This window comes from Tachysurus vachellii, chromosome 3 (assembly GCF_030014155.1).
Source record: "Tachysurus vachellii isolate PV-2020 chromosome 3, HZAU_Pvac_v1, whole genome shotgun sequence".
NCBI classification, from domain to species: domain Eukaryota; kingdom Metazoa; phylum Chordata; class Actinopteri; order Siluriformes; family Bagridae; genus Tachysurus; species Tachysurus vachellii.
The window spans coordinates 29426362-29441103 of record NC_083462.1 but is presented as its reverse complement, the minus strand read 5'-3'; the positions used below and the strand labels follow the sequence as shown (position 1 = coordinate 29441103).

The 14742-nt window shown below is 39.4% G+C and overlaps 1 protein-coding gene and 1 long non-coding RNA gene across 3 annotated transcripts in view; one reads left to right on the top strand and one right to left on the bottom strand.

Moving 5' to 3' along the window:
• Positions 1 to 14742, top strand: part of usp24 (ubiquitin specific peptidase 24) — a 54182-nt gene that overhangs the window by 4705 nt on the left and 34735 nt on the right. For both annotated transcript variants that reach the window (XM_060866661.1, XM_060866660.1), the window contains exons 2-11: positions 6259 to 6427; positions 6527 to 6594; positions 6683 to 6826; positions 7196 to 7318; positions 8248 to 8283; positions 8871 to 8936; positions 10601 to 10666; positions 11877 to 11951; positions 12037 to 12195; positions 13387 to 13501. In XM_060866661.1, the coding sequence (XP_060722644.1) occupies positions 6259 to 6427; positions 6527 to 6594; positions 6683 to 6826; positions 7196 to 7318; positions 8248 to 8283; positions 8871 to 8936; positions 10601 to 10666; positions 11877 to 11951; positions 12037 to 12195; positions 13387 to 13501 (1021 nt within the window). The remainder of the gene's footprint in view (positions 1 to 6258; positions 6428 to 6526; positions 6595 to 6682; positions 6827 to 7195; positions 7319 to 8247; positions 8284 to 8870; positions 8937 to 10600; positions 10667 to 11876; positions 11952 to 12036; positions 12196 to 13386; positions 13502 to 14742) is intronic.
• Positions 12806 to 14404, bottom strand: LOC132843381 (uncharacterized). Its single transcript, XR_009648110.1, has 3 exons — positions 14304 to 14404; positions 14039 to 14155; positions 12806 to 13647 (listed from the first exon to the last, which is right to left on the bottom strand). It is a non-coding gene; the product is annotated as an uncharacterized LOC132843381 (long non-coding RNA).

Here is a 14742-nt window from a genome sequence, read left to right as displayed (position 1 = left end):
ATTCAAGAATATTGAATCTTTACAACATCACAAACTCATTAAAGTCCCCCAAGAAGGCTGGTCGTCCACGGAAGACAAATACAAGAGAGGACAGGATACTGCGGAGGATCTCAATGGGAAATCATTTCCACACTGCAGCTGGAATTGCTCACCAGTTCAGCGCTGAACAGGGTAAGGATCTGTCTCGTCATACAGTGTCTCAACGTTTAAAAGCATTTGGACTGAAAGCCCACTCTGCAGTCACCAAACCTCTCATTAGCAGAAAGAAGCAAAAGGCTAGACTAAGCTTTGCTGAGGAGCATGTTGTCTGGACAGAGAACTGGTCCAAAGTTCACTTCAGTGATGAAAGTAAGTTTAATTTATTTGGGTCCGAAGGGAAACATTATGTTCGGCGACAAACTGGAGAAAGACTGAACCCAAAGTGTGTAAAGAAGTCAGTGAAAAGTGGAGGAGGAAGTGTCATGGTTTGGGGCATGTTTTCTGCAGCAGGAGTTGGGCCTCTTATACAGCTACATGGCAGAGTGAATGCAAATGTTTATCAGAACCTTCTTCAACAACATATGGTTCCTTCCCTGCGTTCATCACCCAATCTGCCCGCAGTGTTCATGCAGGACAACGCTCCATGTCACACAGCAAAACGGGTAAAGCAGTTCCTTGAAACTGAAAACATTGAAATAATGACATGGCCTGCCCAGAGTCCTGATCTCAACCCAATAGAGAACCTCTGGAAAATCCTTGGCGACAAAGTTATGGCCAAGAAACCCACTACAGTCACCGAACTGTGGAGGAGACTGGAAGAAGAGTGGACCTAAATCACACCAGAGCAGTTTGAGAGACTAGTGCTGTCCTGTGGCCGCAGATGTGCTGAAGTCATTCAGAGCAGAGGCCTGTACACTTCCTACTAATTGCTGACTGTTGTAACCTTCAGAAAATTTTGTTGTAATCTTTTTCCATGCTACAGTCATTGTTGTTCTCTAATTTTGATCAGTGTGTTTTCTGCAAAATAATTTTTTTTTGAAATGCCTTAGTTATTTTGTGGAAAAGGTGTTCTGGTAGCATGGTATAGACAGGACAAAACTCCTTCAACCTTCAACTGTTGAGCAGTGAAGATGACATTATTTCAGAATTGTTTATAAATTGTTCTCTAATTTTGATCTCCAGTGTATGTATATGTATATTATATATAATAGCCTATTATGTGTATGTATGTGTGTGTATATGTATATATATATATACCACTTCTGTTTCTTTCTATACCTATACATATACATAAATACAGTTGAAGAGTTGTTGTTCAACCTCACGCTTTGCATTTTATCCCTTGTTTTGAGTAAAACATTACTGAGCATTATTTTATTTTATTTATTTATTTATTTATTTTTTGATTTTGTAAACATGCTGGTGAGACGTAATTGTCCTTCTGTTCCACACTGGATTTTATAGTCCTGAGACTGGCGACCCAATATGCAGGAAAATGCCGCCGCCTCATGGTGTAAATCAGACAGCTGTTGGACAATGTGATAAAAATTCAGCGCTCATTTATATATACAAATCTATGGGATTTCTCACAGCATATCTAGTTCATCTAGGTGTCTGTGTATTTAGCAATGTCATGTTTGTGTGTGCCAGGTTTTGCGTGTCGCACGTCACACGTCTTGAGTCTTGGGGCTATAAATAGTGCATGGAGCAATACAATTCCCCAGACCATGCTCTGTTACACAGCAACAGACCAAGATTTCCTTACCGCAATACACACAGCACAAATATGCACATCATAATGACACAAAAAAATAATCAAATAATACAGCACCTGAGCAGATTACTCTATTGTGTATGAACAGAAAATAATAGGTAGTTTCTACCTCTAAGGAGAAAACTGTATTGTCAGTTTTTACAAGCAAGTAATGGCGTTATGCTGATTTATTAAAATTAAATATTTTAGTATATACAGAGAATGAGAGTGTGTGTGTGTGTGTGTGTGCCCTGCGATGGGTTGGCACTCCGTCCAGGGTGTATCCTGCCTTGATGCCCGACGACGCCTGAGATAGGCACAGGCTCCCCGTGACCCGAGGTAGTTCGGATAAGCGGTAGAAGAGTGAGTGAGAGAGTGAGTGAGTATATACAGAGTAACAAGGGCTACCTTCTTTACAACCGATGCTGTGAGTCGCCATATTGTTTTGACGTCAGGCTAAGTTCCTGAGTTAGAAATCAGAGTTGAGAAGACAGAGTATCCTTTAGTTCCTAAGTTTGTGGTCTAAAAGGTTTACATCTCTAGCCACTGTCTCAGAACAATAATCAAAGAGGCTCAGGTTTTGCCTTTTGGATATATGAAATGATGGTGTGACTGCCGCATCGTACCAAAGATGAAGGATATTTGAACATTTTAAAATAGTTGAATAAAATGATGCTGTTAATTAATGCAAATTATACAGCATTAATTTACCATTTTATCAGTACTTTAATAGGTCTTGTTCCCTACAGAGCATCAAATTTACTTTATGGTTTGCAAAAATAACGTCATCATAACAAAATCATGTTATAACATATGACAAAGAAATACTAGCTCTTATATTTTTTTTCTATTTTGCTGTATAAGTACAGTTCTTCCCTTTGTGATGCATGTGCATGATTATATGGCAGGTTGATTTTTGAAGGTAATCCAGGAAGAGAAAGATTTCCAGAAGCTATTCACGATGCAGAAATCATTAGTTCCAGCTCGTGAAACAACAGCCGTTGTGTGATGTTCATTTTCATACCACAGAAAACTTGACTTGAGGCCTAAATGGGGAAAAAGAAACAAGTAAAGAGGTTCAGAGACCATGAATGCCTTTCATAAGTATTCACACACTCGAACTTTCTCACGTTTTACTGTACACTGAACTGAAATGGACTTATTTAGTTTTGATTTATGAGATCTAATCCCAGTTAAGTCCATTTAAATGGAAGGTTGTAACATTACAACATGTGGGTTACTTCAAGAGGTAAATACTTATGCGGTGCAGCATGTCAGAGAGCAGGAGGCATCACCATGCAGCAAGGACCAGCCAGTGTGTATGCTGTAGCATGTGACATCCTGGCAGCTGGGAAGCCACAACCACACGATTTGTTAGTCCTCTCAAGCGCACGCCAGCTATAAGGCCGGATCAGTTAACTGCTGTTTGTTCTGCAGAATGTCAGCAATATCATGTTGCAGAACTGTGATATGTGCTCATCGCAGAAACTGACTAAGCAGTTTTTTAAGCTTCTGGAAGCAGGTTGATAGGTTGTGCAATTTTATTTTCCCAATGCTTAGTTAAGTGCTCAAGGCTGTTTATTTTCAAGCTAACATTGCCTTGTCCCATTCTGTAATAGGTAAACAAAGTTAAGCATTTTGTTGCGGCGGTTGTAGCTGCATTTGGTGTTTTTTGTTGTTGTGGTTGTACTTGTAGCTTTAGTTGTTGTTGTGCTGGTTATAGTTGCTGCAGTTGTGAATGGAGTTGTTCTGGCGTTTATTGTTGAAAAAACAAGAGTTGTTTTTTGACTTGTTCTGAGATGGAAACCTTTGGAAACCTGCCTTTCAGTTCAGAGAGGTTGTGGGTATTAGGATGAGCCTCATCCTCATATTGTCTGTTTGTCTACTGAGATTGTGAACCTACAGGACAGACCAGAGCACAGAGTATTATCTTATATTAGCAGTCCAACAGCTCACAGTTTGATCTCCTGAGAGAGTAATGTTGAGACAAATGTTCCACCTTCCCACACGCTTGAGTTAATGCATAATTAACAAGGGACAAATATAGACCATAAGTCATGATCATTTTAAGGACTTAAACATGTAAATGAATGCTGCTTTTTCCAACAGTGTGAGCTGGAATTTAAATAGTCATCTCTGTAGAAAAAGAAATTGAACAGTCATGCTTAATGATCTGACAAATACACTGAATGCTCAGAATGGCCAAATCTAGAGCGCAGTTACTTATTCATCTTCAGGACTGTCTTTATCCATATCAGGGTCACGGTCCCCGGAACACCCGATGCAACATTTATGTTTACTTCTATATGTTTATACAACTGAGGGTTGTGGCTTAAGGCTCCAGCAGTGGTAGAATGGCAATGCTGGGATTTGAGCTTACTCCTTTCCCAATCAAGCATCTTAACCACTAAGCTACTTCTACCCCCACAGCTGAACGATGTGGAAATACATTGTGAATGCCTTCAGGACAGCATGTACACACACTCTGTCACACACAATCTAGTGTATCCAGTTTACTGAGCAGCAGTTGGACAAAACTGGTGGATCAGGAGGAAACCCACAAGGACACTGAAAGAAGATGCAAAATTCTGCACAGTGAGAAACCTGAGCCCGGAATCAAGCCAGGGATTCTATGAGACTAGAGAACAGTGAAGGCAGTATCCATAAAAATGGTAGCTGTAATTAAAAACATTAACCTCAAGTTGATAAGCATTTGTAAATGTATTTTATTATACTGTATGTTTATAACACATACCAGGTCTATAAGCACACGTTATGTCTCCATAACTAGATGTTGAAGTGATTGTTGTTAGGGCTGTCTGAGATTCTCATTTGATTTCTGTGGCCTTATCAGCTGTAACCAGCAGATGAACTGATTGGTGTCAAGGTTACAGGAAGATTAAAGCATTTTTTTTTCTGTTAAAAATATGGGGAAGTTGTTTGACGCATAAAACTGAATAACCAGAAGGACTAGACTAGTTCGTGGAGGAGGCATTTCGGTCAATGTCATGAGCTTTAACGTCACCTTTTTCTTTCATAAAACCAGCCACACCTGAAGGTGACGAGTCACTGGTGTTCCACCTAGTTTATATTTTGTGAATGTGTTTCAGGTTGGTTTAGACACACTAAAGCTTGTCACACAGCTGTATCTAAAGAGCATTTGTAATGTTTCCCTTTTTTATTTATTTTTTTGCTGTTAAATTTAACCACAGGTAAAACTGATCCTTCCTTGCTCGTGGTCACATGGTTAAAAACTGTGATTCTAATTTGAGAGACTTTTAACCCGGACATTTATTTTTAACTGTGCTTTACAGACATATATGTGACCATGTGCACTCAGCCACTGAATTTGCATAACAGCCTTATTGCTTTTTTTTAACTTGGTGAAATTTGTTATTTGTCAAACATGACTAAATATTAAGTAATATAGCTTAGTGGTTAAGGCATTGCACTAATGATCAAAAGGGTTCAAATTTCAGAGAAATGCACGTGTGTGTGTGTGTGTATATATACATACAGTACTGTGCAAACGTTTTAGGCAGGTGTGAAAAAGTGCTGTAAACAAAGAATGCTTTCAGAAATATAAATAACGAGTGTTTATTTCTGTCAAGTTACAAAATGCAAAGTGAGCAAACAAAAGAAAAATCTAAATCACATCAATATTTGGTGTTACTACCTTTTGCCTTCAAACCAGCATGAAGTGATGGCACGACCCCCACAGAGCCCTGATCTCAACATCATGGAGTGTGTCTGGGATCACATGAAGAGACAGAAGGATGTGAGAAAGCCGACATACACAGAAGATCTGTGGTTAGTTCTCCAAGATGTCTGGAACAACCTACCAGCCGAGTTCCTTCAAAAACTGTGTGCAAGTGTTCGGTACCTAGAAGAATTGCTGCTGTTTTGAAGACAAAGGGAGGTCACAGCAAATATTGATTTTGATTTAGATTTCTCTTTTGTTCATTCACTGCATTTTGTTCATTTATGAAAATGAACAAAACACTTCCATTTTTTTGTTTACAGTATTTTTTCACACCTGCGTAAAACTTTTGCACAGTACCATATATATTATGCTTTCTGAGGTTTGCGGTTATACAAATATCATTACCTGTTTTTCCAGGAATAGTTATGAATTTCCACTGGCATTTCATAACTAAGTGTTTATGGCTATGTTCACTAGCTCGTGAATGAGTCCCTTTTTTAGAATTTGGTGCCATCAGCTGTAAAGGCAGTTTGCTGATTAACAGCAGAGTAAACTGGTCTCTCCAGTCTGCATTTTGTATTTCTTCGAATTTTGAATTCTAAACCGTATGGGAGGTTTTATTTTGGATCATGAATACTTCATAGTCTATTTGTCACGGTACATGTCTGTTATTCGTGTTGCAGGTTTATCAGCAGAAAGAAAAAAGACACCAATATGTGACTGCAGTGTAAAAACACGATGATTTTTTCCCCCCTTATTTATACATTTGGGCTTATACAGTATGACTTGAATATAATGTTTGTGTATGTGTTTCTGTTCTCAGAGGGCTAATGATGAGAATGGGAACTGTTCAGGAGGCAATATGGAGTTTCCCACCACCAATCTGTATGAGCTGGAGAGCAGGGTGTTTACTGACCACTGGTCAATTCCATACAAGCGAGAGGAGTCACTCGGGAAGTGTCTCATTGCCTCCACCAGCCTCGCCAGAATGGGTAGGATAACCTGGGGTGGAGTGAGGGTGTGTAAGAGGAAGCAACGTCCGATCTAAACTTTTAGATTTAAACTCTTAAACTCTTTCTGTGTGTCTGCAGGCCTTGCTGATGCGGATGAGAACTGTAAGAGGTTCATGGACAGATGCATGCCCGAGGCCTTTAAAAAGGTCTGGTCAATATGTTACAAGTCTTCAGCTTTCATTTTGCTCTGCCACTCTTTCCCTTACTCTCTAAAGCTTATTTTTTCCTCTCTAGTTGTTAATGTCAAGTGCGGTTCATAAGTGGGGCACAGAAATTCATGAGGGCATCTACAACATGCTGATGCTGCTAGTTGATCTAGTGGCAGAGCGGGTCAAACAGGACCCCATTCCCATCGGCCTTATGGGAGTCCTCACTATGGTGAGTGTTGTTCAGTTATGAACCTTGTGGGAACAGTTTAAGGAAGACTCACATGATGCACATGGGGAATCATCTGTTTTGATTTCACATCAAAATCAAATTTTAACAATTTAATTATTCTTTACAAACTTTTAACATGAAATCAGTTCAAAGAAAAATTAAAAAGGTTTCCATTTAATATCTATTATAGATATCAGACACGTGATATTTATAAGTTGAACCGAAGCTGTATCAATCAATTCTGGGGTCTACATCTGGCACTAAGTAGCATTCATAACATTGCCACAGAGCTCATTAATAAGTATCACCTTATAATATAACAGGACTTCCTATGCACCTCTGTCTGTTTCCTTTGGTTTTGCTTTGCAGGCTTTTAACCCTGATAATGAGTACCACTTTAAGAACCGTATGAAGGTGAGCCAGAGGAACTGGGATGAGGTGTTTGGGGAAGACAGCATGTTTGCCGTCTCTCCCAGCTCCAGTTACCAGAAGGTGATCTACTTCTCTTTATCCCACTCATATCAGCTGAGCTTTCAAATCTGTATACGCTTGTTTGCTTTTGTTTGTTGCTCAGGTGATAAATCTGTCCTGTTAAAGGTCAAACAAACTGGTTTCCTGTAGTCAGGAGTGTGTGTGTGTGTGTGTGTGTGTGTGTGTGTGTGTGTGTGTGTGTGTGTGTGTGTGTGTGTGTGTGTGTGTCTGTGTGTGTGTGTCTGTGTGTGTGTGTCTGTGTGTGTGTGTCTGTGTGTGTGTGTCTGTGTGTCTGTGTCTGTGTGTGTGTGTCTGTGTCTGTGTGTGTGTGAGTGTGAGTGTGTGACAGAATTGCTCAGAATAGATGAATATATATGTGAATATACAGAGAATCTCTGCTTTGAGTTGGAGTTAGTGAGTTGAAGAGTTCAGTAAATAGACTGCTGTGGGGTAAAAGCTGTTCTTTAGCCTGCAGGTCTTGGACTGTAGGCACCTGAATCTCTTTGCAGAGGATATGAGGGTAAACAGTTTATGGGCTGGGTGAGAGGTGTCCTTAACAATGCTGCGAGCTTTATGCAGATGTCACTTTGTCTAGACGTCCTCGATGGTCTCAGTAATGCGCTGGGTGTTTTCAACACCCTCTGTAGTGCTTTATGGTCCATGAAGCAATTTCCTTACCAAACTATGATACAGCGGTAGAAGCTCTTCCAGATAGCTGAAGAAAGGTGGTTCTTCCTCAATACTATAAAGAAAAAAACCCTTATTGAGCTACATTTTTTAAATTTTTTTTATTTGCCTTTATTTGTTGGTGTAAGTGAACTTACAGCCTGTTCTTACTTGTATGTTGGTTTAGTTGCTAATGTCATATGCATGTTATTACAGTTAACAAAGACCACGCACAATTATATTGCTCGAAAAACAATTGATTTGTTCTTTCTGTGTCTGTACAGGAGCCTCATGGATGGCTAGTGGACCTCGTGAATCGGGTAACCATCTCATCTCCTAAACATTTTGATCATAACTGAATTTAATTAGCTCTTTGCTCTTTTATTCAAGTTCAACTTTGCTTGGTTTTCTGCAGTGTGACATAACCGTTGTTAAAGCTTAAACTTTTTCAGTTTGACAAGCCAAATGAATGATACTACCCCATCAGGAACATGAGCAGAATGAGAGAAATAAGCCTCATGTTCAGTTTTAGACCTGCAGCATACAGCATTGCACCCAAGTGAAAAGTAGTACATGTATGTTTAAGGCTTAGTGGTTAAGGCCCTGGGTTTCGGATGAGCAGGTCAGGGGTTTAAGCTCTGACGCAGGGATCTCTGCTGCTGGGTTGCTGTGTCAGAGTTACGCCTTTGCTCTGACCCTAATTTCAACAATATGTGTGTGTGTGTGTGTATATATATTACACATACATATATATATATATATATATATATATATATATATATATATATATAAAATATATACTGTATATACACACACACACATATACATACATATGTTTTTTGGTTTTTTTTCCCTCTCCCTCTGAAATTCATCTAATCCACCTCCCATTTTCTCATCCCTGCTGCAGTTTGGAGAGATGGGTGGCTTCACTGCCATTCAGAGCAAGTTAAATCAAGAGGAGATGGAGATTGGGGTAAGACAGCCGTATACAGTCATAAGAAAAAGAAAGTATGCCCTCCCTCACTTCTGTGTTTAGTTATGAGGGCAATAACAACTGTGTTATATTGTGTTTTCAGAATATTTGGTTACCTTGTGCGGAATAAAAGACAACATATGTTCATATGCCAACTGAGCTTGTTTTGTTTATAGAAGTTGCTGAGGCCCACACAGTTGTTATACAGGCCAGATAAATGAAAAGCCTAGAATTAAAGTAGTGTGCGCTTTCTTTTACACTTGACTTGTACCTGTGTATGGGGATGCTTTTGTGTAGATTACATTTAGCCTTTTATGTTTCTAGCCCAACACACCTGCTAGACAACAGTTGTGTTACGTTTTACTAAAATGATTCATTTTGCTTTAAAGCAAATGGAATGATAGGTGTGAAAGTATCCTTATGCTTAAGGCTCAACTCTAGAAGCTGAAGCTAAAGAGGCTGAGGAAGAAGAAGTGTAATAAGAGGAAATGTGACTGTGTGTCTTAAAACGTACCCAAACATAGATGAATCTGGCTAGAAAATGAAAAAGTGAATCAAAGCCATCCTCACGCACACATACTGACACTGACACATGCGCTCACACACACACACACACACACACACACACACACACACACACACATGTATCATGTACATCACATTTCAGCATAGAAAGGAGAGAAAGGGGAAGAGAAATTTTGAAGTTTGTGTACTGTACGCTGCCGGGTTAATCGTCAGCGCATTATGAGACAGTGTAAAAGAGATTTTCACTTTAGCCAATTCCTAAGGCGGTATGACAGGTGTGTGTAGAAACGAGAGCAACCCACTTCTACCGAGCTGCACAGTGATTTCACCAGGCTAGAGTCACCCCCACTGTGCTTCAGCGTAAATGCCTCCCCTTGTCCGTAGCATCTAAAGCCGCCTTGTTTCAGGTTCCTCCCGCTGGCTTTTTGCAGGCCCGCATTAGCATGTGCCGAGCTCCAGGGTTGGGAGATAGAACTCTGACAGGGAAAAGATGCTTTGATTTAGGATTTGCATGTGAATAAATGACACAGGAACAGGATGTAGGAGGCAGCTTTAGGGAGGGGGGATGTTTTCCACTGCTACACCTGACCTGCTGTAGCCGCTTGTAACTGTTGGCTTCAAGCCAGAGGTGCCAGGCGCTCTAGACACTGCAGTCCTGACAGAGAGCCTGAGGAGAAGAGAGAACAGGAGAGGGAAGCTCCCTCATCTCCTCCCCTGTGCTGGTTTTCATTCAGTTCCACTCTGCAAACGGAAGAGAAATCATTTAATCCAGAACAGAGGAGTGATTCATCCTAGCTTTGCGTATCTGCTGCATTCAGCATGAAAGAGTGTGTGTCTTTCTGAGAATGCATCTCTGCTCACTGACACTTGTCACAAGGTGTTTCACAAGGGAACAACTGTTCATAGTTGTTATAACATAAGTAGTAACAGGAACTAAACGTTTTTCAGACATTTTACAATGTTGTAACTGGAAAGGATGGATACAAAAGCTTGGCATTCTTTAATTGAATAATATTGGCATTCTTTTATCACTTTGGTGTGTGCTTTCATCACGCCGTCACATCACGCTAACTTTCCTGCCACTCCGTGGATGTTTTGTAAGGTAATAGTGTAATTGTTTTCTCTCCCTTCCTCTCCAGTGCGTGTCTGCACTGGTGCAGCCGCTTGGCGTGTGTGCAGAATACCTGAACTCCAGTCTGGTCCAGGTCAGTGTCTCCATGCCTGTTTCCCTACACTTTCACCTCCCATTTCTTACAGTTCTTTACTCACCAGAAACCACAAGCATCATCTACACTTGTTTTTAGTTATGTATGGTTTAACCAAAATTTTAATTAGGCATGTGCAGCATGAAATGTTTGCGTTATTGTATTTTATAGAAGAATCAGAGATGTACTTTTAGTAGTAAAAGTAACAAGCGCTCATTAGAGATCATTGACGATCTTAATAATTATGTAGCTAAAGAAAGCTGTGAGGCTTCCATACTCAAAGTATGCTGTAGGCTCTAATGTAGGTTTTTTTTTTTTTTTTTTTTGCATACCAGTCATTCAGTGTACAGTCTACAGCTTGTTTTGAGTGGTTATAGACGTCACATTTGTTTCGGTGCGTTCAATAGAACAGATGTGTGTTTTCCCTCATCCTAAACATTACTATATAATCTTTAAAATAGAAATGGTTCTGTGTGCGCATCATACACACCAATTGCAGTTTGCATTGCAGAAATTTACTAGGTTTCATTTTGATTATTTATCATCAAACCCAGATGCCTAAAAATGGAATTTGGACCTGTTTTGTTACGTTCATGTTAAGCATTGAATTTCCTTGTCACTGGTGAATTCCTTCCTTAAAATCACTTCCCTCTAATAGCCTCTAATTGTTGTAGTTCCCCCTTTTTTTACTTTAAAAATAGCTCTGTAGAATCTAAATTTGGCAGTAAGCACTATGTCTATATACCATGTGACTGTCTGACTACTTTTAAATCATGTCTTAAAACTCACTTGTTTAAATTAGCTTTCTCCGATCAATTTTAAACTATTTAATGTCAATAATTGTTGTTTGTTGTATTGATTTTATCATCGCCACTCAACTGTACGGTGTCCTTGAGTACCCTGAAAGGCGCCTTTAAATAAAATGTATTATTATTATTATTATTAACATTGAGAAAAGGGAAGCATATCAAAAGACCATCAGGTTTATATCTTTCAGATAACAACATATTGTATTTTTACTCTTCTGGTCATTCAACAGCTAATTAGAATTTTGACAGAATTGAATTTTTGGGAATGCTGACTTTCTGAAGATCACTATTTGTTCTTATATCTTCAGAAAGTCAGCATTCCTAAAAATTCCCCCCCAAGGATTACATACAGTGGCATTTTGACCCAGCTGCCACTTATCTATGGTGTGTGTATGTTGCAGCCAATGCTCGACCCAGTTATCCACAAGATGATCACGTACGTGCAGAATCTTGAAGAGAAAGATTTGAAGGACAAGGTAGAGTTCATTTAGACACCAATACAGCACTGCTTCTTTGCTCTAAATAATCCTAAAATAATCCTTTGTTTATGCTTTTATTTAGAGGTTAGTGAGCATTCCAGATCTCCTGTCCGCCATTAAGCTCCTGTGCATGAGGTTTCAGCGGGAGCTGGTCAACGTGGTGGATGACCTGAGGTTGGACATCCTCTTACGGATGCTCAAGACTCCTCACTTCAGTGCCAAGATGAATTCCCTTAAAGAGGTCCCTTCTGGCTTCTTCCTCTAGCAGACCATTTTTCTCCTGTTATTCTTTGTTCTTAGTCGTTGCCTCCACTAGTGCTGCATTCCTGAATTGAAATGAAGCACAGAGCTTTCTCCAGGTCACAGCAGTCACAGATCGGGTTTAAATGTGGAACATTGTGTCTGATCACTCAATAAGCACTGACCAAAGGCTTACTATGCAGCAGTGTGCGTTTTGTAAAGGAAATATACAATGTATTGGACTATTTAAAAACAGGCATGACATCTTCCATCCAAAAGTGTGTAGGTGTATGTGTGTGTATGTATATGTGTGTGTGTGTGTGTGTATATGTATGTGTATATATTTCTAAATTGTTCACTTTTTTTAGAAAGATATTTTGTGAGTGGCTTTTCCAAGAAATGTGTTTTAGCTGAAAAAGAAAAGGGGAGAGAGAGAAAAGGCTGCATGCTGGGCCAAAAAGTAGTCCAAATAGTGTAGCTTGGTGCTGTGCAGTGCTGCTTAGCCAAAAATACATTCTTCTCTAGTCAGCAAAGTCATTTTCTTCTGTAGGTGTGAAAGCTGTCATGTATGATAAAGTTAAAAAGGATCAAAAGAAACAGGTCAATGCTAATAGAAGGGAATGCATTTTAATCTACATTTTGCTACTAAAGAAGGTAACAGCAAGAAACCGTCCAGTCATACAGTATACCATGACTAAACGCACAACCTGTATGACTACAGATTACTACAGGAAGTATGGTAATTATTTAATTACGATGCTCTAGTGTTCTAACCTGACTAAAAAGACTAAAAAGCAACAGTAAAACAGTGTAAGGAAAATAAATCAGGATCCCTGCCAGGAAGCAGCTTTATGTAGCTGTAATTTTTTTTTTCTATTGTCTCTAGTGAAAAAACTTCACATTTCTGTCCTTCACAAAAAGAAAGAAAAAGTCTTTGGTTAACATTTTAGCTATGAGCTGTCTTAATTCTCTCGGGCAACTGTGAATAAATAACGGACAGCTTGGACTTGTCCCTGGAGCCTGTGTTAGTGATTTGTCCACCTATGCAGTTGATTTATGACTCATGCATTGCCTCACTTTGAGTTGCGACAGAAAACTGTGTCGAAAATTGAAACCTATCTGAGAACGCAGTGTTTTATGGAATACTGGTTTGGTTCAACACAGTCTGGCTGACGGCCCTGTTCTATTCCAGGTCACCAAGCTGATAGAGGAGAGCACGGTGTCAAAGACGGTGAAGAACGCCATCGACACGGACCGGCTCCTCGACTGGCTGGTGGAAAACTCGGTCCTCTCGATAGCACTGGAAGGTCAGCTGCCCAAATCTCACATTTTCAACTGATCAGGAAACACAGTCACTTGACAATATTTAAAATCTGATATTTAATTGCAGTCATTTAGGTTTCCTAATCATGCGGCAGTCTGCAAATATTTGTCCAGTTGCTACAGATGAATTCTGCAAAACAGACAAAAATGCTGATCAGTTTTCTGAAAATAGATGATAGATAGATAGATAGATTTATTTATTTATTTATTTATTTATTTATTTAGGTTTGTTTATATCCATTGTTCCGGTTTAACAAAGACAGAAGTAAATGCCTAAAGATACCAAGTCCTGAGATTTGGATTGCTGCATGCCACAGTGAAATGGACATAAGCCTTCGGTTTGTTTAGGTTTACATTAAAGGCAGTAACCCTTATCCAGAGCTATTTATATTTATCTGCTTTTACAACTGAGCAGTTGAAGGTTAAGGGCCTTGCACAAGGGCCCAGCAGTGGCAGCTTTTTTCTCAGTGCAGGGATTTTAATTTGCAGCATTCTGACCTAACATTTAAACACTGAGCTACCTTTCAGTTTGTAATGAAATACCAGCTGTCCAAATGCCCCTGATGCATCTGTCAGTCATCATCATGAGAGAAGATGGTGCTCCCATGCTCTGTACAGATGACTGGAGATAAAGATGTCTTTATTTAAAAGTAACAGAAAATAACAGACGTTAATAAGAGTAATGGTTAAAAGGCAGTATTAATAAAGGTGTGTGTATAGTGTGATCACACACTGCTAAGAACAGCCATTTCTTATGATTTATCACTGTTTCTTTTCTTCTCTTACCCTCATGTGCTCTCTCTCCTCTGCGTATTCTCTCACTTCTCTGCTTGTACACTTTTTCCTTTCTCTCCTCGTATTTCCTCAGGGCCGAATTCATATTTGTCTGCGGTTGACTTTTGTTTCATCTTGTTTCACTTTTTATTTATCGCTGGCCACCTTTTTGTTTTGTTTCCTTGCCATGTTTTACTTTCTGTTTTTACCCAGCGTGCTCTTTTTGTTTCATTTTCATCTTTTGCACTCGAGCAGTATAAAGCAAGGATGTAGGAGTACAAGGGATAGGATAAATGAAACAAATCATGAGATTATATGTAAATATATAATGGAATACACCACATTAATACATAAAAAAAATCTAAGATCTGACGTGTTGCCAGAAAAGCTCTCGAAAGCAGAATGTATGAGGAGGAACAAGAAGGGGTGTAGATCAATTAGCTTCACAAAG